We start from the raw sequence: 24843 nt of genomic DNA, 5'->3' as shown, positions 1-24843 counted from the left end.
CATTTCCAAAACCGAGTTCTTGCCGGCTTTTTACACCGCCTACCAGGCCACAATGACAGAGAAAAATATTAAAGCAGCCTTTAGAGGAGCCGGACTTGCTCCTCTCGACCCAGAAAGTGTAATCTCGAAGCTCGATGTGCAGCTGCGGACTCCAACGCCTGTGGAGGAGGTAGTTAGCCCCTCGACCCCTTGGGTCTCAAAGACCCCAAAGACTATCCTTGAAGCCGACTCTCAGCTTGAATATCTTGAAAAGAGAATCAAAAGGCATAAAAGTAGCTCTCCAGAGTCAATTCTAGAAGCATTGAGGTCTTCTTCCAAGGGAACAAAGATAGTTATGCATAAGGTTGCCTTATTAGAGGCCAGGGTCCAAGATCTTGAACAGGCAAATAAGATACTAAGCCGGCGGCGGAGGGCAAAAAGAACCCGGCTACAGAAAGGAGGGGTGATGACAGTAGAGGAAGGAAGGCAAGTAATTGATCAAACGGATGTTGATGCGCAGGCGGTGGCTGGACCATCGAGAAGTGGTGGTCAAGGAGGGCCTCCGCGAATGAAGGAAAGGCGCTGTGGAGCGTGCGGCAAGACAGGACATAATGCAAGGACCTGTCAGATACTTGTCGCTATGTCTATGGAAGAATATAGCGATTAATTTTACTTAATTAATAGTCTGTTGTGTTTTTATTGCTATTTCTATCTGAGATGTTGTGATGTTGTGTTGCACTCGCTTGTCTGTTGCACCCGCTTATCATGTACGTTATATATTATTTATATGTATTAACTATTTATATTACCTATATATATTACCTATATATATTACCTATAACGTGCTTGATAAGCGAGTGAGTCAGACAAGCGAGTGGGTCAAAAATCTTAACCCTCTTTATTATCTAGATGATAAAATTGCTTCAATTTATTCAATTGACTATAACTACTCACTATACTCATCTCCAGAGGCCTGAATATCCTCTTGACATGTTCTTGCGTTATGCCCGGTCTTGCCGCATACACCACAACGCCGAACACCCGGTCCGACCGACCTTCCTCGACCACCACTTCTTGATGATTCTGCCACTACCTGCGTATTCACATCTATCTGATCAATTGATTGTGATGCTTCCTGTACAGTCATCGCTCCTCCTTTCTGTAGTCTTGTTCTTTTTGCCCTCCGGCGCCGGCTTAGTATTGCATTTGCCTCTTCAAGATTTCGGACCTGATCTCTCAATAGGACAACCTCATGCATAACTGCCAATGTTGCTTTTGTATTTGACTTAATAGCCTCAATTATTGACTCTGGGGAACTGCTCTTATGCATAATAACTCGTCTGGTAAGGTATTCAGATTGAGATTGAGCCTCTGTTGCTGTCTTTGGGGTCTTTGAAACCCATGGACTTGGTGGTTGACTTGCCTCCCCAGGAGGCGTTGGAGTCCGTAACTGTATATCAAGCTTCGAGACGACGGTTTCTGGGTCAAGAGGATAAATTCCAGCTCCCCTAAAAGCCCCCTGGATATTGCTCTCTGTAAAGGTAGCTTGAAAAGCGGCATAAAAGGCTGGGAAGAACTCGGTCTTGGAAATGTGGGTTATAGAGCATCTAATCAGATGCTCTATTTCTCGACCATAAGCATTCTTCAGTACTGAAAAACACCCGACATCGAGAGGCTGGAGTAGGTGGGATGCATGAGGAGGCATACAAAGTGTGATAATCTTATGATCCTGACAGTATCTCTCAAAGTCGACAGAGTGGTGACTTTCATAACCATCGAGGATCAAGAGACGATAGAGACTAACTGATCGCTTCGCTGTTGATCGATCAAAGTGTTTTAGCCACTCAAGACCCAGCTCGTTATTTGTCCATCCATTTTGGCTTGTTGCAATAACCCAATCGCAGGGGAGGTTGCTTTCTCGATACCAGTTTGCAAGATGATACTGGCCTGAACCAATGATAAACGGCGGGATCGATTGACCTTCGGCATTTATCGCTGGAATTGCAGTAATCCATTCACGGTTTCCTGGCTGCACTGATTTTGGCCTTCCTTGCCTTTCTGAGCCTGTGACTACCATCCCGGACTGTATAAGGCCCATCATAAAGCCGGTCTCATCAAAGTTCCAGGTATCACCTGGTTGGATACCGTATTTAGCGATTGTGTTCTGTACAAGCCGAAACCAGCCACGAATAATAGTCGGATCTTCGCATTTAGCTCTCTGATAGTCATATCTCCGAAAGATACGCGTCTTTAGCTCTGGTTGTCGCTTTACAAAGTTATGAGCCCAGCGCTTGCCGACAGGTGATGCATCGCGGTCTGCAAGTAGAGAATTGGCCATTTCTTCCACAAAACGGATTCGCGAGGGAAACCCTCGCGAATCTAGGTCAAGAATAAACTGAACTATAGTCTGTTCTTCCAGATCAGATAGTCGCCGCGAGTTTGGGCCGGAATCACGTCGTGATTGAATGCCATTTTGGCGGCGGCGTAAGGTCTCAAATGGAACCTTATATATACCTGAGGCGCGTCGGAGACTAAGATTTTGGTCATTTTGAAGGGCCTGAAGGGCAAGAAGGATTCTAGCTTCATTTGAAGACTGTGACATAGTTGCTGGTTGAGAAGTATCTGATCAGATTGAAATGTTGTAAGGTGAGGGATTTTTGACCCACTCGCTTGTCTGACTCACTCGCTTATCAAGCACGTTATATATTAGTATTTATATATATTAATATTTATTTATATAAATATATACTTACATATAGTAGTATTTATATATTTTAAAATATTACTTAAAATTTATATTTACATAATAAGCTCTATATATTTTACTACTTTAATATTCTCTATATAATCTAAATAAATACGCATTTCTAAAGGCATAGGCTATATTGTTTAGGCGATAAGTATACTGGTCATATGAATGCCGTAGGCAAGTAGACGCTGATGGATAACTTGGATATTAGAGGAGGGGAATGCCAGATTGAAGGCTGGCATAGACAGGGATAATTAGATTATGGTGTGATAAGGTAGACGGAAACGATTTCGGATATACAGGCAATGAAAATATTGGCTAGACGGAATGCAGGCGAGGTATGGGTGCTGTGATGGAAGGGGGGTGGGCAACCTGCGGGTTGGCAGCCTGCTTTTCAAATGTTTGCTTCTTCTAATTGTTCTTTGACTGCATTACTACCAGCGAATAGGGGAAGGGTATCTTACGGTGAGCGGGGTAGAGACCAGCTGGTGTATCAGTCAGTGGATCCTGCCCTGTATGATTGTTTGTCTTACGTCGATCGTCCATGATTCTTTTGGCGTAGGGGGGGGGGGTGTGGGGGGCTACCGGGATGTAATCCAACGGGGATGAATTTGGCGCATCCTGCCACAGTACGTACTGCTTCGATCAGCAGGCGGGGAAAGGGGGGGGGGCGGGGGTAATCGGTGCCCGAGATCGTACCCGGCAGGGGAACTGATTTAGCGGGTTACAGGTGCGTCGATGCCCCACTTTCTACTGTTCCCTGGACACACTGCACGCCAAGAATAAACTTTCCTATTGTCGACCGCTTTAGTTGCTCGACTGGTCCATGCGTCTGGAGTATCGGAAGCAGGGATGGCACTTACTGTCTGTGTGGCAGCCCCACTTCCTATTGTTCCCTCAACATACTGCATGCCAAGAAAAAACTTTCCTATTGTCGACCGTTTGAATTACTCGACTGATCTGTGCGTCTAGACATGTTGTAGACAGGGATGGCACTGCTTTTGTGGCTGCCCCACTTCCTATTGTTCCATGCAAACACTGCATCCGAAGAATGACTACCTTCCTATTGTTGACCGTTTAAGTTACTCAATAGATCCAACATGTCTACGAAATGCTGGGTGCAGGGGTGGTACGGCCTATGTGGCTGCCCCACTTCCTATTGCCTCATGGAAACACTGCATGCCAAGAATTTCCCTATTGTCAGCCGCTTGAGTTACTCAGTACGTAGATCGATGGCACTGCATGTGTGGCTGCCCCGATTCCTGTTGGAACCTGGAAGCACTGCGTGCCAAGAAAGTTTCATATTGTTGGCCGTTTCGTGTACTTGATAGATCCATGCGGACCTGTTGAATGCAGGGATGACAAGCCTGCACATGGCTGACCTATCGCATCAAAGGTTTTATGTTGTCGCGATAACTATGCACCCTAGTGGACTCTGGTCACGGTACGTACTGTGAGTCAGGATGCATGCAGTTTGTTTATCGGCGGGTTGTGTGATGCTCCGTGTTCTTGCATGTGTTGCATGGCGTGTTGGTGCAAGAAGTCTCGTTCCTGTTTGTGGGGGCCGGTTATGGATATGGATCTGCGTCGTGACTGTCTTCTGTCCAGAATCGCTTCGCGGTTTTGCAATGTCTCCTCTTTGGGGTAGATGCGGTACACCATTCCCGATTGGACTTTTGCTTAGTCACGTAGAACTTCGCCTATACCGATTCGAGATTCCTGCGGCCAAAACCGGCTACTAACTGCCTGATATAGGGTAGCTCTGACCGAATAAGACAGGACGGACTTCTCATAAATCTTAATTTTATCTAACGTGCTTGATAAGCGAGTGAGTCAGACAAGCGAGTGGGTCAAAAATCCCTCACCTTACAACATTTCAATCTGATCAGATACTTCTTAACCAGCAACTATGTCACAGTCTTCAAATGAAGCTAGAATTCTTCTTGCCCTTCAGGCCCTTCAAAATGACCAAAATCTTAGTCTCCGACGCGCCTCAGGTATATATAAGGTTCCATTTGAGACCTTACGCCGCCGCCAAAATGGCATTCAATCACGACGTGATTCCGGCCCAAACTCGCGGCGACTATCTGATCTGGAAGAACAGACTATAGTTCAGTTTATTCTTGACCTAGATTCGCGAGGGTTTCCCTCGCGAATCCGTTTTGTGGAAGAAATGGCCAATTCTCTACTTGCAGACCGCGATGCATCACCTGTCGGCAAGCGCTGGGCTCATAACTTTATAAAGCGACAACCAGAGCTAAAGACGCGTATCTTTCGGAGATATGACTATCAGAGAGCTAAATGCGAAGATCCGACTATTATTCGTGGCTGGTTTCGGCTTGTACAGAACACAATCGCTAAATACAGTATCCAACCAGGTGATACCTGGAACTTTGATGAGACCGGCTTTATGATGGGCCTTATACAGTCCGGGATGGTAGTCACAGGCTCAGAAAGGCAAGGAAGGCCAAAATCAGTGCAGCCTGGAAACCGTGAATGGATTACTGCAATTCCAGCGATAAATGCCGAAGGTCAATCGATCCCGCCGTTTATCATTGGTTCAGGCCAGTATCATCTTGCAAACTGGTATCGAGAAAGCAACCTCCCCGGCGATTGGGTTATTGCAACAAGCCAAAATGGATGGACAAATAACGAGCTGGGTCTTGAGTGGCTAAAACACTTTGATCGATCAACAGCGAAGCGATCAGTTAGTCTCTATCGTCTCTTGATCCTCGATGGTCATGAAAGTCACCACTCTGTCGACTTTGAGAGATACTGTCAGGATCACAAGATCATTACACTTTGTATGCCTCCTCATGCATCCCACCTACTCCAGCCTCTCGATGTCGGGTGTTTTTCAGTACTGAAGAATGCTTATGGTCGAGAAATAGAGCATCTGATCAGATGCTCTATAACCCACATTTCTAAGACCGAGTTCTTCCCAGCCTTTTATGCCGCTTTTCAAGCTACCTTTACAGAGAGCAATATCCAGGGGGCTTTTAGGGGAGCTGGAATTTATCCTCTTGACCCAGAAACCGTCGTCTCGAAGCTTGATATACAGTTACGGACTCCAACGCCTCCTGGGGAGGCAAGTCAACCACCAAGTCCATGGGTTTCAAAGACCCCAAAGACAGCAACAGAGGCTCAATCTCAATCTGAATACCTTACCAGACGAGTTATTATGCATAAGAGCAGTTCCCCAGAGTCAATAATTGAGGCTATTAAGTCAAATACAAAAGCAACATTGGCAGTTATGCATGAGGTTGTCCTATTAAGAGATCAGGTCCGAAATCTTGAAGAGGCAAATGCAATACTAAGCCGGCGCCGGAGGGCAAAAGAACAAGACTACAGAAAGGAGGAGCGATGACTGTACAGGAAGCATTACAATCAATTGATCAGATAGATGTGAATACGCAGGTAGTGGCAGAATCATCAAGAAGTGGTGGTCGAGGAAGGTCGGTTGGACCGGGTGTTCGGCGTTGTGGTGTATGCGGCAAGACCGGGCATAACGCAAGAACATGTCAAGAGGATATTCAGGCCTCTGGAGATGAGTATAGTGAGTAGTTATAGTCAATTGAATGAATTGAAGCAATTTTATCATCTAGATAATAAAGAGGGTTAAGATTTTTGACCCACTCGCTTATCTGACTCACTCGCTTATCAAGCACGTTATACAGTTCCGCCCATTTAACATTTGACGTTATAACATGCTTAATGGATCATTCGACGGATCGGTCGATTATGCGTCTCATGACATAGCGTTTATCCCCATTGCAAGTCAGTTGACGGTTGACATCGTGACCCAGCTGGATGATTCTCTCCATTACTGTCTCTATCCGCCTATTGTTTTTTTTTTTTTTGCTTCATGCTTATTATTCCCCTCGAAATACTTAATGTGATACTACATGTCAACAACACCTTCTCAACCACTCCCCATTGGGTTCCCGAGACATGTCCAACTCGTACGCCGGTGGTACCAACTGCATGCTTGAAGACACTCGAGAGGCAGCCCTTGTTACTCCTTCCCAGATGTCGTCGTGTGGCAGTCTTGATGCGTCACTTGCGGGCGTTCATAGTCATGCAGAGGACAAGTTCAGATGGGCCGCGGTGGTTATCACGGAAACCGAACGCATCATGCCAATTACGCTGACGCAGTTCATTCAACGAAGAGAGACACACCAGAATGGGTTGGATACACTGGCCAACGGTGCCGTACCCGACATGTTCGCCTCCGACAAGGTCGTGCTGTATATCCCCACAACGCCAGCCGTACTCGCCTGGATCAGCTCGGATATAGGCAAAACTGTTGTTGCGAGCTGTCGATCCATATGGGTCGACGCAATTCTGACACCGAGGTTCACGAAAGGGAAAGCAGGGGCGACCAAGCAGACGGACCCAATGGAAGCCGTCAACCAGATCAGCTTTCTGACATGGGACCGCGAAACGGCGTGGGAGACTGTAGAGGATCTTGATGGCAGCCTCCTGGTACGCAGGGCCTGCGAGTCCGACGGCCCCAGATGCAGCAGCGAAGTGTTTGGGCCACATCGGGTGGTGCGGGCGCTGAGGAACGCTGGCTTCAGACGAGGCAGGTTCGTACTGACGGTGACGGACGCGTGTCATGACGGGATATGGAGGCACGAACAGCGTCCGTGGACTGAATCCGAGCCGGATAGCAGAGCTGGCTTCCTGAAGCTCATGACCCAAGTCGGGGAGCTGGACGTCGACGCAATCGACTTCGCAAGCGTGCCCAGGGGCCCGTCTCGGAACGGGGAGTTGAGGGGATGGGCGGAGGCGGCGACAAGCGAGCTGAGGGTCTCTCTCGTCCACGTCGCGGTGGCGAAGATCGTTACGCTGACTCGATGGGTTGCGACGAGACATGAGTGCATGCACACGGAGGACCGTCCAACGCTTGCCGACCTGGAATCGGGGACTCGCGCCAGGCTGGACGACCTCCACACGAGGATACAGGACATGGAAGGCCAAGTGACGACGGTGGGAAGCAGACTGCGGCGGGCACGAGGAGCGTTACTGCGTAACGAAAGGAAATACTGCCTCCTCAAAGAGCGGCGGCTGCCCCCGGGACGCATCGACGTTGACATACGGCACATTCATGGCCAGAAAGTGGCGCTGGAGAGCATGCTGCCTGGACTGAAGCGTATCCAGGAGTATGAATGCTGCCCGATACTGGCGAATGCTGCAGACACGATTGCTGTCGCGGTGTGCGCTGCCTGCAGGCTGGCGGACGACATTGCTGGCCTTTTCGATGTGTACCGTGATATCGAGACGAGCGGTGTGAGCATGGGAAAGAACGGCGGAGCGCAAGAGATTGCTGATCTCACTGGGAAGACGGTCAATGTGTTCTATCTCAAGGGGCTGGACGGTAGTCCAAAGCCGGGACCTGTAAGGCAGCTTCACCCACGGCGACGAGGGGCTCAGGGGAGCAAGGGAGAAAGCTGTGTGACCTGACCGTTTCCGTCTGTATGGCTACGTGGGAATGTATGCAGGAGCAATAACGACCGACACCTACTACTGTGAACTGCGGCTGTGACGGCCACGTGCGAGTGGACGAAGCACCGGGGTCAGGGTCGGCTTCTGAAACCAACCGCCAGACGACTGGCCACGAGCATGGGATGGGGTATTATACTAAACTGCTTATCTTTATACAGTCTTTGGCTTGTTCACGTAACCTTCCACCCTGACGAGCATTGTGTTCCTACTTGCCAGGCCTGCGATAAAGGCAATGACTGGCTGCGCATGTCAAAACGTGCTAACATGTCGCGAAAGTGTCAACTACCCTCTCTATTTGGTCACGCCCCAAGAGCCGTCTGGCATGAGACCACCGTGGACGTCAACAAGGACGTTCAGGACGTCGGCGTATATGTGGATGTCTGTCCAGTCCACTGCATCAGCGTCCAGTTCTCCGTCGCATTACACATGGCGGGGGCACCTGTTCCAACAGCCTCTCCCACTTCACCCTGGCTGTCTCTGTCTCTGCTGCCGTCTTCCGCATCCGAGACGTAGCTGCCGTCGAATCCGCCCATAACCAAGCTCAAAGGCGATGCAACGTGTTAGACATCTCGGAGATGATCAGGTTAGCTTGATACACTGTACATCAAAGGCAGGGCATATTGTTTGGTTGTCTTCTTCTGTGGTTATTGTGTCAGCCGAAGGAGATCAAGAAAGCCAACCGCGCTATTACGGATTCTTCCTACGCATTGGTTCTAATGTCAAGTCTTTGCTGCATCTTGTTACATCACACAGCCTTATGGCCTTACTGCCCTTTTTATTGCTGCCCTTTATTGTTCCGGTATAGAGTGTATCGGGAAGGTTGTTCCTCTCTTAAGTGATATTGACGTTCGAAGACTGGCGAAATAACTGCGCTGTGATACATTCTTAGATATTAATTCTACCGTATCCACTTGCTCCTCAGGCTACTAGTATAGATAAAAGCAGCATCAATCCAGTCTGCGTTAAACTGCCACATGTCGACTCTGCCCACCAACTTGCCTTACCCTTCCCTTGCTAGCCAGACTGCTACAGCCGTGGGGTATAAGTACTGAGTAAAATCTTTGTCAGTTCCAGCGGAATGAGGGGGAATGTTGGCCTGACGTACCCGAAAGCATTTAAGTATGGTTGTAAAAGACGCTGCTGAGTGCTGATGTCTCTGGGTGATTTGGGTTCCCAGACAACAAAACGGACGGAGATATCGAGGTCTCGGTTCTCCTCCCGCAGCAAGAACCGAACCACTGCCCTCACCGCAGTGTCAGCACACTTGTCCTTGTCGCCTTTAAAAATGCCAATGCTGATCGGGGGTATAGCCACGGATGTTATCTCGTGCTCATAGCATTCCTCGAGAATGTTGGTATAGCAATTAAAAAGTGCAACGTAGTGCTGGGACAGTTCGATTGAAGGGATACGGAAATCGGGACCAACGGCGTGAATGATATGGTTGGCCTTGAGCCTGTGGCCCGACGTAGTTACCGCAGTGCCTGCGTCGACTGGGACGTTGAACCTCCGCAACTCGTTACGCAAGGCGGTTGAACCTGCTTTATCGAAGATCGCTGCGCAAATACCAGAGCCTTGCGCGAGACTCGAGTGGGCAGCATTGACGACTGCGGAAATCCCATCGACGGTGGTGACATCTCCCCAGTACAGCGACAACCGATCGCGAATCTGCTTCGTGCTTGCGAACGACACAGGGCCGTCACGTGGGATGATTCCAAGATCATGCATCTCCTCCACCGTCACGGGCGACTTGGAAATTCGCGCACAGTGATTGGGAGAAAGGGTAGCCATTGCAGCTGTGCGAGGAATATGTCGTAGAGCCGTATGCTGATGCTGCGTGCGAAATGGGGAAGGGAAACAGGGACAGGTACCTGCGTCAATGATGATGGGATCTGGGGTTAACTCATTTCAGGATAACGGCCCGGCATGATATAGCCTTGCGAGGAGTGCGCGGCTTCCGATGAAACGTCCCATACTGATCCGTGGGTATTGCGACTGATCGATCACCTCAGTGACGTATCCGGAATGGTGGCTTGCTGGTCTGATGGCGGTGGAGGGGTAAGGCCGAGTGGGGAGTGAGGGGCACGGATCATGTCTGAACGAACCTCGTATAGACGGAATGCCGAAAGGGCTCCCACTGGCGCCAGGCGGGCTGAGGACAATAGAAGTACGTGCTCTAGCGTCAGGTGTGAATAACGCGGCGGTGTGAGTCTAAGGGTTGTGGACTGCAACGCGGGGGGAGGGGTTATCTCACGCACCCTGTTCAAGTCGCCGGCAGTTATAACTACCAAGGTGCTTGCTGAACAAAGAATTACTGATGAACAGAAACGTGTTACTGCATCGCCGACGCTGTCAAGCTACGCAAAGTACATTCAGCTATAAACTGCACAGTATTCCGGCCAACACCAGTAGTACTCAACATACATCAGTACTAGTAATCGACGAACATACCCGGCAACTGCGTTAAGTATTTGACCATTCTCGATGGCAAAGTCAAACGACATGGACGACGTGTGTTATCCGGGATTCGACCCCCTACAGAAAAATGCGAGATCCAACACCAATCGCGCCATAACCAAGATCTTCAAAATGAACAATGGCAAAAAGCAGGCGCTGAAGCACACCATATCCGAAGACACCATGGACGACAGAGCACTGAAGACGATGCTTTCACGCGCGAATCAATTCAACGCCAGGCCACGGCGAGATGACATCGAGGTCGAAAGCATCCCACGGCTGAGCATCAACGAGACTTCAACAAACGAGGGGCTGTCGGGTTCCTATTTCGCGTTGCCCGAGCACAACGAATTGGAGCGCAGCTTCGACTGGTGCAACTGGATAGGCGACGAGATGGAACTCTTGTGGCGGAAGGGCTTCTCGTCGATCGCCCAGGGCAGAGCGCCGCCAGCGGTGGCGCTCCAATCTATGATCCTGCTCGCCTGCGACGACATATATGAGGCGGTGCTTCCTGGATTCGATCCCATGGAGATAACCCACCTGAAGACGTACAGGAAGGATACCTTGGAAGGCAGCGCCCGCGACGAGCTGCGCCTTATGCGCGACGACGATACGACGGTTGTCGGGGATATACAGATGGGCTTTGAAACGCCGGAGGCCCTGCGCACCTACTTGAAAAAGGCACGCATGCTCGTCAACGTCGTGGAGATACGGGGTGCAAAGGCGCAGGGCGCACCGCAGTATCATCCAACATTCATACTCGATACTCGATACTGGTCGGTCTACATCTACTTTCCGAACAGCAACGGGGGCGCAGGACCCTGATCGTGAACCTTGTAGCATCGGCGTTGCGACAGATGCTGGCCTGGGCTGGGATAGCGGAGGATCTCCACGTGTATGCGCCGCCAATCTCCCCGGTAGACGACAAGGATGTCTTCGGACAGGCCATTGTTGGCGTCTTCATGATCTTTCTTACCCTTCGCGGCTGGACAGGTGTCGATTTCGACACGGTAATCGACGTCAAGCCCGACGAGAAGGGTACCTCCGAGGTCGATAAACACCGCTTCCCCATTCCGCAGCGAGACTGGCTGCTTGGGAAGGGGTGGAACAAGGAGGGCGGGGATAACGTCTTGGCCAAAACTAAGGGACCCAACGTCGGGGTCCGCAACGTTGCGGCGTTTCTAGGAACCGTCATATGCAACCACCTAGGCTTGCATCACAGGGAGTACAGAGACGGGACGGATGTGTGTAAAGTTGACGACTGGACGCAGGCGGCGACGTCGTACGACCCCCCCCTGAAGCATGGTAGCGGCTACACGGCTGAAGGGGACGAAGCTGTGCCGGCCGACGAGGAACGCACGAACCTTGGGATGCAGCAGTACCTGCGCTGGCATGATGTTCCGGTGCACAAGCTACAGACAGGCGAGGGTCAGGACTAAGCTATGGATGACGACGATGAAGATAGCTTTGACGTGGAATAACGCATGGTATTACGGAGCGGAAGTTATACAACGGCGGGGAGGACGATTGTGGAGGTGGTGAAGAGGATGGGAAGATTCTGGCAAGGGAGGATGGTCTGTGCTGAAATGCTACGAACGTTTCGAATTGGATGTAAATTCTGAGATTGTATATGGCTAGATGTGTATTCAGATGAAGAGAATCGCAACTGGTTCATGCATACTGCTTTGATGGTCCCAGCCTCGATGGCCCGACCGCCACCTATATTCCTCACGTCCTGACTGATTGACCAACAGCCCCGAGTTCTAATTGACGCCTAAATTGATGTGGTCGCCTCACTGCTTTAAATCGAGAGTAAATTACACAAAGGTGCGCGTGCGATCCAACGGTCGGCAGCGTGAAGGATATACAAACAATAAGCTCGTGGGCATTCCATCAAGAGAAAAGCTTGACGAGAGCAGTCTTTTGCAGATCTGTCCTCTTCAAGACTGCCATGTAGGCTGCGTTGTCTGTCCGATTGAATGAGTAGAAGATGACCTGCCTCTCCTGACCCGGTCGCCGAATTCTGGCAAGTGCCTGCTTGTTCTTCGTCAACGTGTTGGGCTCCCCGAACAGCACAGCAACCGAAGCGAACTTCAGGTTGTCGATGCCCGTGCCAGCTATGTCCACCGACAACACGCAAATCATGATCTTTCGCACTGGCCGGCCGGGCGGCTTCTTCAAGTCTTCCAGCCTCGTTTGCCACTTGGCTATGTGGTCGGTGCGTTTTCCAGGTTCATTAGGAACGTCTGCTGTCATGATCACGACCTCCGCGATATCTGCCAGGTGGTGACGGAGGAACAGACAGACAAGAACCGTCACCATGGGACTGGTGCAGAATATGGCCACGTCCCTGGACCCATGGTCGTCCGTCTCGGTCGATATCGGCCCATCTGTGTTGCCGGAGGAACCTCTATATATCTTGTTGAGTCTCGACTGTCTGCAGATGGCCAACAGGTCTATGTACCATGGGTCCCTGGCCAGCTCGGCAGACCGCGCCAGCCGACTTATCATGCGCGGTTTGTCTACGTTGTTGCCGTCCCGCGTCCTAGAGTTGGATCCGGACAGTGCCACGTCCAAAGCCCAGTCCGACGGTGGCATGTCCAGTTTGACAAGGTCTGCCGTGATGGGGAACTTGTGTTTCATACCGTTGTAGAAGGCGTGGTGCCACTTGTCCTCCAGTATAGGGGGTGCAAAGGCTGCCTTGAGCATCATGTTGAATCCTCCGACCTTTTCCACGGCCGACATGGGATAGGCACGAGAGCTGAGGTTCGTGTTGAGTTCGTTGAGAATCTTTGCCTGCTGCGACTTCAAAAACCCAGTGTATGCCTCGGGTGTCACGTGGTTGAGTACGATGTGTTTTAGAATAGCCGGCCTTGGATCGGTCCCTCTTATGTTGTCGGTGATTCGGCAGCCGTACGTCCGAGCCATGATGACCCGTTTTACGAGGTCAAAGGCTGTTTCCAGTGCCTGTCGGGTATCCTCCTTCGCTTGGTCGGAAAGCACGTCACCCGCATCCCGCGTGCTTTGATTGTTCTTTATACACTTCTCCAGGGCACCGAGGCTGGTTCCTATTCTGTCCAGTTCAACGCTCTGTGACAGCAGAAGTGACAATATGGATGTGACCTGCTTCATCGTGCTTGGAAACGGAGACCCGCCGGCAAGGAGAACGAGTGGTGTGGTCTCCTCCACATCCGGCGTCCTACTGGGACGGGTGTTGAGGAATATGGAATACTGCAGGTGTGCGCCGATGATTGTCGTTTCAATGTTGACGTTCTGATGTGCTTCGTCCATCACGACGAGTGCGATCCCGAATAGGTCGGGGGCGACGAAACCAAGGTCTACGCGTTCTTCGCTTACGCCGTCCTCCCCTTCAGGTAATAACGCTTTCGCTGGATGTTCGTGTAGAAAACCGAGGCTCTTACTTGATGCTGTTAGGCGGCCGGTCGACACGATGAGGACACAGGATCCGTTGCCTGCGGCCTTGTTGACGTCTGGTTCTTCGAAGTAGAACCAACTGCCCTCGGGTGTCTGTACAGCGGTGTGCTGGTTTTCCCTACTGAGTATGTCTGCGATGACGCGTTGTGATCCCTTAACCAGATTAATTTCTCGTTTAGACTGGTTTTTCAGCATCTGAAATGACCACGGGCACTGCAGACAATCCAGTTGCGTGCCGTCTTCCAGCTTGGCATATCCCACTTCCAGGTCGGGGCACAGGTTTTTCTCCTCGATTTCGGCGCCGTATAACCCGTCGTACCCTTTAACCGGCTGAGGCTCCCTGTCCTGGGACTGGACGAGGAATGCATGCAGGAACGGCTTACCGTCGAAGGGGTGGCCGGGCTGCTTGATGGTAGTGTGTACGTACTCGCCAAATACGTCGGCCCACTGCTTGATCAGGGTTGAGTTGACGAGAATCTCCGTCAATCCGGAGGGTGGGAGGACGTCTTTTATCTTCGACATGAGACCGTCCTTCTCGCAGACACATTGCATTTCAAACTTCGGACTCATCGGACACCTGCCACCCGGCGCTGGCCGGTGCTGTTCCGGGTGGCGTTCCAGATGCTCCTGCGAGAGACGCATCAGTCGCACAATGGCGATCATCGTGATCATGCTCACGGTCTTCCCCATGCCCGGGCTGTCGGCGAGGTACTGGCCCCGGAGGTTTTCATCCTCTGTCCACTTCCGAAACATGACGTATGCTCCCAGGAGTTGGTGAGCGTGCAGTGGACGGTCGGTGCGAAGGCCAGGGATGGTCTTGCGGTCTAACCTGCCCCGTGCCCCGATCTGGAAGAAGCGCTTCGCTTCCTCCACGTCAGCGCTGCTTGCTGTGACCTGCCTGTACAGGAGCTCCATCAAGCCTCTTTCACCGTCAGCCATGCGCTCCCCGACGACCGCTTCTGACTCTTCTCCATCTGAATCAATCAGAATCAGTTCGGGTGCGGCAGGTTCCGTTTGGGGGACCGGGTCAGACTGTACTGCTTCGTCCTCCACGGCCACAACCTCGGCTGCAGGTTCGGGATTGGCTGGCGGCGTCGCGGGTCGCATTTCAGATGCATCGATGGCGGTGGCAAAGTCGCAACGCGCCTTTACTGGCCCATCTCGGGCTGGGGCGTACATGTCCTTGTCGATGGCCTTGAGCAGGCTGTACAGCCACTGCTCCAGCGCTATCTGGTCGCAGATCCGGACATCGGCCTTGGCGAAGCTCTGCCCACCGTTGACGACGAACGTCATGTCGTCAGCGTTGTCTGCCCCGGCCGTGAGGTGCTGCTGCAGGAGGTCCCAGCTGTACGACGCTGGGTTCTGGTGCCTGCTGTGCATGCTGGGCTCGGCTACACTTCGTAGCGTGAAGATCGCGCTCGGAGGAGGGTCGCCTGTGTCCCCGAGGCCCGGTGCATCGACGATGAACGCGATGTCGTCGAGTACGGTCTCATACGTGCTGTGTTGATCTGACATTGCACAGTAGTTCGGATAAACTGAGAGAGGAGGAGGAGGGAGCGAAGGTATATCTATACGTTCGCTAATATGAATGCAGGTAAATATCGAAGATTTGGGGTGTCTTAATGGTGTGCAACTGTGACGCAGGATAGGCTGGAGTGAAGCAATGGCGACTGTGAAGTAAATGCAGAGTAGTTGACGCTGTTTACTTATACGACAAAAGTCAAACAGGCAGAGGAACAGCAGATTGCCGCATCTAATGCGTGGCTGACTTGGCTTTCATTGAATGACAAGCTCGTGGGGGGGGAGGAGGGGGGGGGGGGGGGGGTATGGGTAGTAAAATGAAAGATGGCGTTGCCGTTGCGTGCGTCGTAGCTCAGTAGACAATGCATTTAATACAGCGCACGCTTCCTATTGTCATCAGACCACAGCCGTGATAGGCGTGTGGCGTTCTATTGTCTACTGTAAAAGGATAGGGCTATTGGTAGGATACCAGTTAAAATGTACCTAAATAAGGTATAACCATACTTGGGCATTTATCTTATTACTGAAGTCCAAGACTGTAAGTTAAATTTAATTACTTTAATATAAATGTATCTAGTTCTATCTAGTAATAACTTAAATAGAAGATTAGATTCTTATTATATATACTTAATTCCCTATATAAACAATAATAGAGCTATGTTTAGCTCGATTATAGGCAAAAGTTCTAACACATCCAGGGACCCGAGCCCGCCTTCCCCTCTAACCGCAACAGAAACGCAATAACTTCAACGCGTTCCAATAACAATAAAGAATACTTCGACAAGGTCAAATCATAGTTCCCTCTCCTCTGTACTCCAAACATGACGCTGTACGCATAGGATGGGCTCTGTCAGCTTTTGGAGAAAAGCGAAATCTGGTGCGGACGGCAGAGGGTGCTCGTGACGCAAGCAACATGCCTCACGCCGTACCTGAGATCCCAGAGCTTGGCAGCCCTGGTCGTGACGGGCTAGGTTGTCGTTACTGCAACATCGTGTTGGCTGGAACATTTGCGGCAACCTCCATGGCCAGGCACCTGAAGACAAGTCACGAAGATCGCTTGCAGTCCACAATAGAAGGAGAGTCGACATATCTGGGACACTATGACACGGACGTGCCTTATCAGAAGATGTTCCGAAGCGGCGCGGGCTCGAGGCCGTTCCGCGTTATTCTATCCACTGGTGCAGGTCGCAGCAATGCATCTACGACGCCAGCGTGCGTGTCGCCCGATACAGAGGAACGTACAGCTAACGAGTGGTTGCGACGGGACTCGTGGTCGCGGTACCACTCGGACATGTCTCCGGACGCCGTTCGTGCCCTCAGTGATCCTCCAGGAATAAGCGAGACGCAGCTCTCCAAGGCTGTAAACCTGTCGGTGGGTGTTATGCCGTGGCTGTTTGCCCGTGTTTCGCTAGACGAAGACTTGGCATCCGCGTGCAGCCTCGCTGCAGAGCACGCCGATGCCGAGTGCTTCCCGGCCAGCTGGCGGTCGCCAACATCGAAAACCCAGCACATGCACGCTCAGCTGCTGGGGCATCTCGTGCTTCATTTTGGGCGCAAGGTGAGGCTAGGGGAGGGGAAACGTGGGCGCTGGCAACCAACGGCGTTGCAGACTGAAGCGTTCACGAGGCTGCTACAGCAGGCATCTACTATCGGGGCTACGGAGGAAGGGTGCCTCCTACACGCGCACAGTCTCGATGATCCAGTGACGAGGGCGATTGTCGAGTTGACCGTGGCTTCCATGAGCCAGGAGTTGCCTGAAGGCGAGCCACTGTCGGTCGTTCACTCTACCCTCGCCACCTTGGCATTGGGCAGTAACGACGAAGTTTGGAAGCCTGGACTTTCTCTGGTGCCCCTGATTGCAGGTTTCCTCTCCATCGGCCGCCTTGCGATCCTGACGTACCGCGATATGGTAGACGACACTCACAAGCACAGCCTCGCCGACGTCGACTATTGCTGTTCACCAAACGCAATGCAGCAGGGCGTCGGTGCTGGTACGACGATGCGGTGGCTGGAGGATGTCACCAACGATGACGGACGGGCTGCTGTGGACTACTGCGAGCCCTCCTCCGAGCTGCATTGGGAAGGCGAAACTGTATTTGTCGACGGCAGGCCCTTTTCTGGGCGTTGTATACGGAGTATGGCGCAAGCGCTCGTGGATCGGGTGGAACAGGCGATGGCCGACCTCCTGCAACTGTCAGGCCCACAATGTCTTCGACCTGGATCGGATAGATGTACTTGCACCTCCTGCGACCTTCCACCGATCCCCTGGGATGACATAGTGGACGACAGCAACGACGAATCTCCCCAAGACAGTACATTCATAGACCACTCCGAATGGAGAAGGCAAGGGTGTGGACTTCGTGCGCAACGTGACTGGTTATCGCGTAGGATATCCAACGACCACACGTTGCGGGAGCGGTGGTATGGAGGAGCCGGTGTGGCGTACTGTCTGCTGTCTATTCGCAGCTACGCAGCCTTGATTGACGCTTTCCTCTGCCAACTCGTGGCCTGCTTTTACTTCCTTGGAGGGCCGCCGCCGGACCCGGAAGAGCTGGCGTCCTGCCGCTGGCGAGACGGTCCCCATGTCGCGCGTAATATCGAAGTTCGCGACGGTCTCGTCTACCTGCTCCTCGACGAAGGCTACGAGTACGAGACCTCACCGAGGGCCAGAGTCTTACCCCCGAGGGTAGCTTGTTGCTTGGTATGGTACATTTGGCTTGTCGTCCCATTCGAGGAAGAATTGGCAGCGTCTCTTGGCGACACTGCTCGCAGCAGCCCCTTCCTCTTTACGCATTCACGACTGTCGGGTCTCGGCAGCGACAACAGAGACGAGCTCCTGTCACCTAGCGGCAGGGGGTCGCATGGAGGGGCGGGCAATCCATGTGAAGGCAAAAACCACGATGGGCGCGTGTTGTGTTGCCCTTGCGTACCGAGCGCTCGACCGGTTGCGACAGGCATGTGCTCGTGGAAGTATCCCGATCCTTACATCGAGGTTGAGGATTTCCCCATGGCCTCTTCGACTTCGGCCGTGGCTTCACCAGCCCACGGGGATGGAGATCTGGCGATCGATGTTGCCCTCGGTAAACTGATAAACGTCAAGGCACTATCGAGTTCGTCGCTACTAATGCATGGGCAGCAAACTCTTGCCGACTACCACGGCGTTTGGAAAGGGAACGATATCCGGAGACTCGTGGCCCATGTACTGTCCCGTCACATATACCCACGAACGGGAGTACGGTGCTGGAAGCTTGTGGCGAACGCCATGGCGAGTCGCTTCCTTGGCCGACACGGTGCTGGAGCCTCGCCACCGCAAACATGGCTTGAGATTGGCAGCTGCGGACTCTCCGGCGTAAAGTACTGTCGGTGGAGACACGGTGGGCGCTCCCTCCTCGGTACTCGAATTGTGTCCCTCCTGGACGACTGCCACCGATGGCACGTCCTGCTCGGCGTGTGTCGTGTTGGGGCGGAGGGGCATCTCCCCTGCAGCCTTGATGAAGCGCCTGAGGGCGACGGGGAGTACCGCATGGGTGGTGGCGGAGACGTACTTCGCACAGAGGATGCTTGGCCTACTTGTCCTGGCCGACCTGTTGAGGGGTATAGACCACTGCGCTTCCTCCCAGAACCCGTCGGGTCTGGACAGATCGACGATGCGTATGCACACTCGCAGCTCACGAACGAGACGGCGGACAGCTCGACAGCGCTAGACAATACGGTCGCAAGGGCATCGTCCCCCTCGAGAGGCGACCCGCGCACTATCGCTACGGAAGGGCCTCTGTACTCCCCCAGGACGATGTGGGAAGCTTTGTCACCTGTTGCCGAAGCAGCTGAGTCATACTCATACATCGAGGACCTGTTGGCGGTGCCTGACCCAGCATCGTCGTTCGCCTCGGCGGACGACGATCTAATACAACAGAGGCTCGAGGATGTGCCTCCACGGCGAGACTCAACCATGGCTTCATCAACTAGACCCAGCACGGAACCTCCAGTCGCTCTGGCTGGCGACGCAGAGAAGCCCCAAGACCTGGACCTGCCCAACGAACCGAGTCCCGTTGATTGTGTCGACCTCCCCAGTATGCCTTGCTTCAGAGAGGGTCGGGGGACCAAAAGGCCACGTCCAGAAACACCCGATGGGAGTCAGCCGCAGCCCCGTTCTAAGCCATCAAGGTCAACAGGTGAACAGAAGAAACATAAAGACCTGACGGCAGGATCGCCTAGCGAGGCGGAACGAACCTGCATATTCTTAGATTCGAGTTGTTGGGATCGCAGCGGTGGCGCCAATCACCACTGCGGCAGCCAGAACTTCGATATCATCGATGCCATCGGCTCCAGGAACTGCAATACGACGGATGGTCTTCTCTTCGTGATCAATCTTCTGGTGGTTCATGGGTCGAATATTTGTTTGGTTTGTGTTGCCCATGGCCCCGTAGGTGGCTGCACTGCTGCGGTTACTAAGGTTTGTCGGCGATCCACCTCAGCGCCGAGTTTCGAGGAGGAGCGAAAACGAGTGCAGGCCGGTATAATAAAACAATGTGTGGCTCTCTGGCCACTCAAGGAGGAACGACATATCACGTGCATAAGATGTCTCCGACCATGGCATACAGCGAAGGGCTCACGTCTTAACTGCACCGGCGTCGAACCATTTGCAGCTGACCTGCTATTGGCTATATGCCATAGGCTCGGTGATGATGACTTTACCTACATCCAGACACGAGTCAGACGACTTAGTCGGTCGTCTATAGCAGCTGGAGACTCCTTTGATACTTGGACTGAGGTATTCGCGTGGTTGGCTAGGAAGACAACTATTGGAATTCGTAAGCCGAACTTCTGGGTATTCTTAGCCCTCTCTTTTATTGAGTTACGAGACCGCTGCAGTAACTCAGGTTGAGTATAGGTTTAGGGTAGTCTTATATTGAATTAAGTTTAGGTTTCTTTGAAAGGCAATTAAACAACTCTTAATTTATTTAAAATAAAGGAATAAAGGCTTATATATTTATATTCATTAGTTATATTATTTAATATTATATATTTATAATGAATTATTAAGTTTAAAATCCCTTTAAAATATTTTATTTTAATATTATTATATTGTATATTAATAATTTAAAGCCTTATTTTTTAATACTAACTACTATTTATAATATTTAATTCTATAATGTATATAATATATATAATATATATATATATATATATATAATAATTAATATTAATAATTAAGATATATAATAATTAAAAAGGCTACTTATTCACTATAGGACTATTTATGCATTTATACCGTACCCAGGTAGGTATATTACTGCCCCGCAGTACAGTATTTAAATCTTCCTAGAAACAATAACTCATCACCAGGGAATATATTAACATAAATCTATAGCCATACTGCAATCCCTTCCAGATTGCTTTCATTTTAACATCCGCGAAACTACTTTGCCCTCCTCTACTGTTGATATTATTATTCTCGCCACCGTGGCATTATTACCATGCAGGTTGAAGAGCCAGGCCCTGAGCTAAATATTATAGGTGATATCCGTAACATACTGTACGCCAGCAGGCTCATCCCCCCTCCCCCGTGCTTATGAACCGTACTCTGTATTCTAACAGCAACTTTCACTCCAGGAACGAGGTCTCGGCGTTTCCGGATACAGAGGATATTCAAGCCCACCTACGCGCTTCGGAAAGAGCAGCCATCGACAGGTTCCATGGATCAGTCGCCACGCTGGGCGAATCACAGGTCAGTTTCACCGTCCTCACTATACCTAACCAGGAGTACCATAGCCCAGGACGCAGCCGCTAGCTGACACATTGCCGTTTGTCATTTCCCCACAGATCGAAACGTCATACTGGAAATTCCGCATCAAGACCGGCCAGTTAGGTAAAAGCCTGCCTGACGCGCTACAGTCCCTGTCAAAATCACGCGCATTCCAAGGTCATGGCCACGCGCCCCCTATTAAATTCGACCTAGACACCATCGAAAATTGGGTTCGACTATTTACCATCGACGATGACCCGCAACTCACGTACGAAACCCAGACCGGCGTATTGCCTGGCAGGCAGGGAGCGGATGCACAAATAGCATGCGTCCAGTCTGTCGACATCGACAACGGCTCCAAATTTGAGTGGCCGCGCTTGTCATACGATCACGACCGACCGACGATCCACGAGGCTCGCGAAGCCATCGAGTCTCTTATCGCGCGAGCGCTCAAGAATATAAACACCTCAGCCGTATCTTTCAGCAGCGGAGCTTACGTGAGACTGCCGACCCCGACTTTTCAGCACCCCGGAGAACGGCTTGCACAGCTTTCGATTCAGCCGGAGTTCCCCGATTACACGCAGGTGTATTTCCACATCGTGGGCGAGGACGGAGTCACGGGCTTCCATATCGAGGATAATGGTCTGCGGTCTTTCAACCTGTGCCATGTTGGCTACAAGGCCTGGGTGATTATACCCGACAGCTCGCGGGACGCTTTTGAGCAGTATGTCATGCGTAAGCTGGGGCTGCCAGCGAGCATGAGAAGCCAACTGTGCGACCAATTCGTGAGGCACCTGGGCGTACTCTGCTCCCCAGCCCAGCTGGAGGAAGCTGCTGTCGAGTACCGAATCGTGGTGCAAGGCCCCGGCGAGTTTGTCACCACAACCCCGTTGGAGTATCATATGGTGTTGGGCTTGACATCGTCCATCGCCACATCCAACAATTTCATATACCGGGACGATCCTGACATCGTGGCAGCGCTGGAGAATGCTAAGGTGTGCGAGCAATGTGGGAATTACCCCCTCATCCGCGACTACAACGTCAACCACTCAACCAAGCTGGGCAGTCATACGGCCACCGTCCAGGCGCTCATTCAACAGCTGGCGAAACCGATAAGCAAATGCAGCATCAACAGCCTGATTAACCCTAAGCATACCGATGGACGCGAGGCTTGCAACCAGGACAGCAGCACTAGCGTCGACAATAACGAGAGGCATCTTAGAATGAAGGGCGACGAGAACAGCGGCAGGGGTGACGCGGTACCTGATGGACGAGGCGATAGCGGTAGGAAACGATCCACGTTGCCGGAAGGGGAGAGCCTGGCTAAGCGCAGAAAGCCTCTGCCACCAGCCTCGCACCAAGCAACCAGGGTGTCGGCGACGGCCGCGAGTGAAGCCACGGAGCGCCAGGAGCGGGCCGCCGTGGCTGCGTCTTCCTCTCTCCGAGCTCTCACTCGACGTAATATGCGGCCCCGGACCCGAGAATCTGCGCGAATTGAGGTAGAACGGCATGTGAGGCGCAGAAGCACTGCCGCATCGCATACGGCAGCGCAAACGAAACCGTCGCCTGTGCCTTCAGATTCGCCACGCGACCGACAGACCAGTGCGCGAGAGTTACGAAGTCCTTCAACGTCGGGTACAGACGCCAACAGTGGCAGCGGTGGTGAAGAGAGCGATACCACACCGGCTACGTCTCCCGACAGTACGACGTCCTGTACAGCGTCGTCCATGCGCCACGATAATCTAGCACAGTTCGACGCGTTCTACGAAGCGAATACAATCAGTCGGAGCCAGCTCGTGGCCCAGCCAGCACACGACAGATGCGGACTCGCTGCCGTTCTCTACACCAAGCAACATCTTGATGACTTTTTCGCTGCGGTCAAGGACCACCAGAACGACATGTCGAACGGTGGGGGCAGAAGTGAACTCGAGAAGGGCCTCTCGTCTGCCAACGGTTCGAGTGCTGAAGACCCTGTAACCTGCGCAATGCGAGACGCCATTCTCGAGATGGTAAAGAGTGACCGTTATCGCATAGGTAAACAGAGATCCGATTATAAACAGCGTTTCTTTTGTTACGCCGCTCGTCGCCTCTGGGAGGGAGCTCGATTGACGTCACGTTGGGGTCCGTACAAGGCGCAGGGCGGAGGCCAGATCAAACTTGACCCCGCCGTGAGGGAAGGACTTATCCGGCGACTACTCCCAGCGGGTTCCACGCAGGAGGACAAGGCAGTGCTGTCGGGACACATCGACTCGGTCCTGCTCCAAGGATCCAAATGGGATTCGGTAGCGACAGGCATAGGCATGGGTATCATTGCTCTCATACCCCGCCGCCGCAGGGATTCCCACGTTCTCAACGTTGCTGCCAGATACTACTACTACGGGCTGCACGGTGAACACTCACTGTCGAGGCTACAGGAATTCCAGTCTGCCCTCGACACCCCGTACATGAAGGCACTGCTCGCTGCGGCCAACTCTCTAGCCCAGGCAATTGTCCAGAAGAGGGATGTCCGCTTCGCGTTCAATGATTATCGTGGCGAGAAGCCAATCTCAAGCCTGCCGGAGGCTGAAATTTGCCGTCTTCTTAAGACACTCCCGCGCAAGGATTCCGACGGGCGTGACTTGCAGTCCTCGCCTCCACCTGGTGGGATAGTTGCTGTCGAGCCGGTTGCGAGCACTACCTCTGCCCCAGGAGGCCCCCCAGGTCCTGAATTAGATACATCGAAGTAGACATAATATGTCTAATTGTAGCCATAGTACTGCTACCCTTTCCCTCTATTCTCCTTCTGGATTATAACACGAAGACTGATATGAAGCTGCAAGTGGAGATATTATATATAGGGTACTAGAAAATGCAAATACTCTAATTATCTTAACTTTGTTCCTAGAATATAGATGAATGTATAAGTAAATGAATCTGTATAGTTTATAATATATTAAATTATTAGAAAGGTATATAGTATAATTATACTTTAAGGGTAGTAATTATAACTAGGAAAGGTATATTTATATTTATAGGTATTAACTAGTTATACTGTATTTTTAAAATTTATAAATAGAGTAAATCTATATTTCTTAGTTTTTTTTTTCTAGTTTTTTTTTTTTTAATTAGTCTATTTATTATTATAAGTTAAGGTCTTTATTATTTATATAAAGTATTACTCTATTAAATTTAAAATACTTAATCTAGCTAGAATTAACTATTTATTTTAATATTTATTATCCTTTCCTAGTATAAATACCCCCCCCCCCTTTATATATATATAGATATAGCCCCTTAATAAGATAATACCTCTATCTACTTAAATATATAAAGAGGGTATAGTAGTATATATAAGCAGTATTTAGATTTAACTTAGAATAGGCTAGAAAAGATTTTAAATAAAATTAAATATATTAGTAATTTATTTACTTCTTATTTATAAGAATCTCTACAGCAGTACAAAGTATACTAT

General features: G+C 51.2%; 7 protein-coding genes across 7 annotated transcripts; 4 read left to right on the top strand and 3 right to left on the bottom strand.

Annotated features, from left to right (window-relative positions):
• Positions 1-6679: 6679 nt before the first annotated feature.
• FPOAC1_003888 (uncharacterized protein) lies at positions 6680-8194 on the top strand (the record flags this gene model as incomplete). The annotated part of the gene is made up of 1 exon (XM_044848443.1): positions 6680-8194. The coding sequence occupies one exon, from the start codon at positions 6680-6682 to the stop codon at positions 8192-8194; it is 1515 nt and encodes a 504-aa protein (XP_044714359.1).
• A 333-nt stretch (positions 8195-8527) lies between these two features.
• FPOAC1_003887 (uncharacterized protein) lies at positions 8528-8769 on the bottom strand (the record flags this gene model as incomplete). The annotated part of the gene is made up of 2 exons (XM_044848442.1): positions 8528-8628; positions 8676-8769. The coding sequence occupies 2 exons, from the start codon at positions 8767-8769 to the stop codon at positions 8528-8530; spliced, it is 195 nt and encodes a 64-aa protein (XP_044714358.1).
• Positions 8770-9262: 493 nt separating this feature from the next.
• On the bottom strand, positions 9263-10024 carry FPOAC1_003886 (uncharacterized protein; the record flags this gene model as incomplete). Its single annotated transcript, XM_044848441.1, has 2 exons — positions 9263-9284; positions 9342-10024. The coding sequence occupies 2 exons, from the start codon at positions 10022-10024 to the stop codon at positions 9263-9265; spliced, it is 705 nt and encodes a 234-aa protein (XP_044714357.1).
• Positions 10025-10822: 798 nt separating this feature from the next.
• On the top strand, positions 10823-11515 carry FPOAC1_003885 (uncharacterized protein; the record flags this gene model as incomplete). Its single annotated transcript, XM_044848440.1, has 1 exon — positions 10823-11515. One exon carries the CDS (start codon positions 10823-10825, stop codon positions 11513-11515), a length of 693 nt encoding a protein of 230 aa, XP_044714356.1.
• Positions 11516-11547: 32 nt separating this feature from the next.
• On the top strand, positions 11548-12129 carry FPOAC1_003884 (uncharacterized protein; the record flags this gene model as incomplete). Its single annotated transcript, XM_044848439.1, has 1 exon — positions 11548-12129. One exon carries the CDS (start codon positions 11548-11550, stop codon positions 12127-12129), a length of 582 nt encoding a protein of 193 aa, XP_044714355.1.
• Positions 12130-12583: 454 nt separating this feature from the next.
• FPOAC1_003883 (uncharacterized protein) lies at positions 12584-15640 on the bottom strand (the record flags this gene model as incomplete). The annotated part of the gene is made up of 1 exon (XM_044848438.1): positions 12584-15640. The coding sequence occupies one exon, from the start codon at positions 15638-15640 to the stop codon at positions 12584-12586; it is 3057 nt and encodes a 1018-aa protein (XP_044714354.1).
• Positions 15641-15709: 69 nt separating this feature from the next.
• FPOAC1_003882 (uncharacterized protein) lies at positions 15710-24118 on the top strand (the record flags this gene model as incomplete). Its single annotated transcript, XM_044848437.1, has 5 exons — positions 15710-15719; positions 16486-20099; positions 21130-21182; positions 21245-21374; positions 21419-24118. The coding sequence occupies 5 exons, from the start codon at positions 15710-15712 to the stop codon at positions 24116-24118; spliced, it is 6507 nt and encodes a 2168-aa protein (XP_044714353.1).
• Positions 24119-24843: the final 725 nt, after the last annotated feature.

Source organism: Fusarium poae, chromosome 1, assembly GCF_019609905.1.
Source record: "Fusarium poae strain DAOMC 252244 chromosome 1, whole genome shotgun sequence".
NCBI lineage: Eukaryota > Fungi > Ascomycota > Sordariomycetes > Hypocreales > Nectriaceae > Fusarium > Fusarium poae.
The sequence above is the reverse complement of the archived record's forward strand: the minus strand, read 5'-3'. Positions and strand labels throughout refer to the sequence as shown.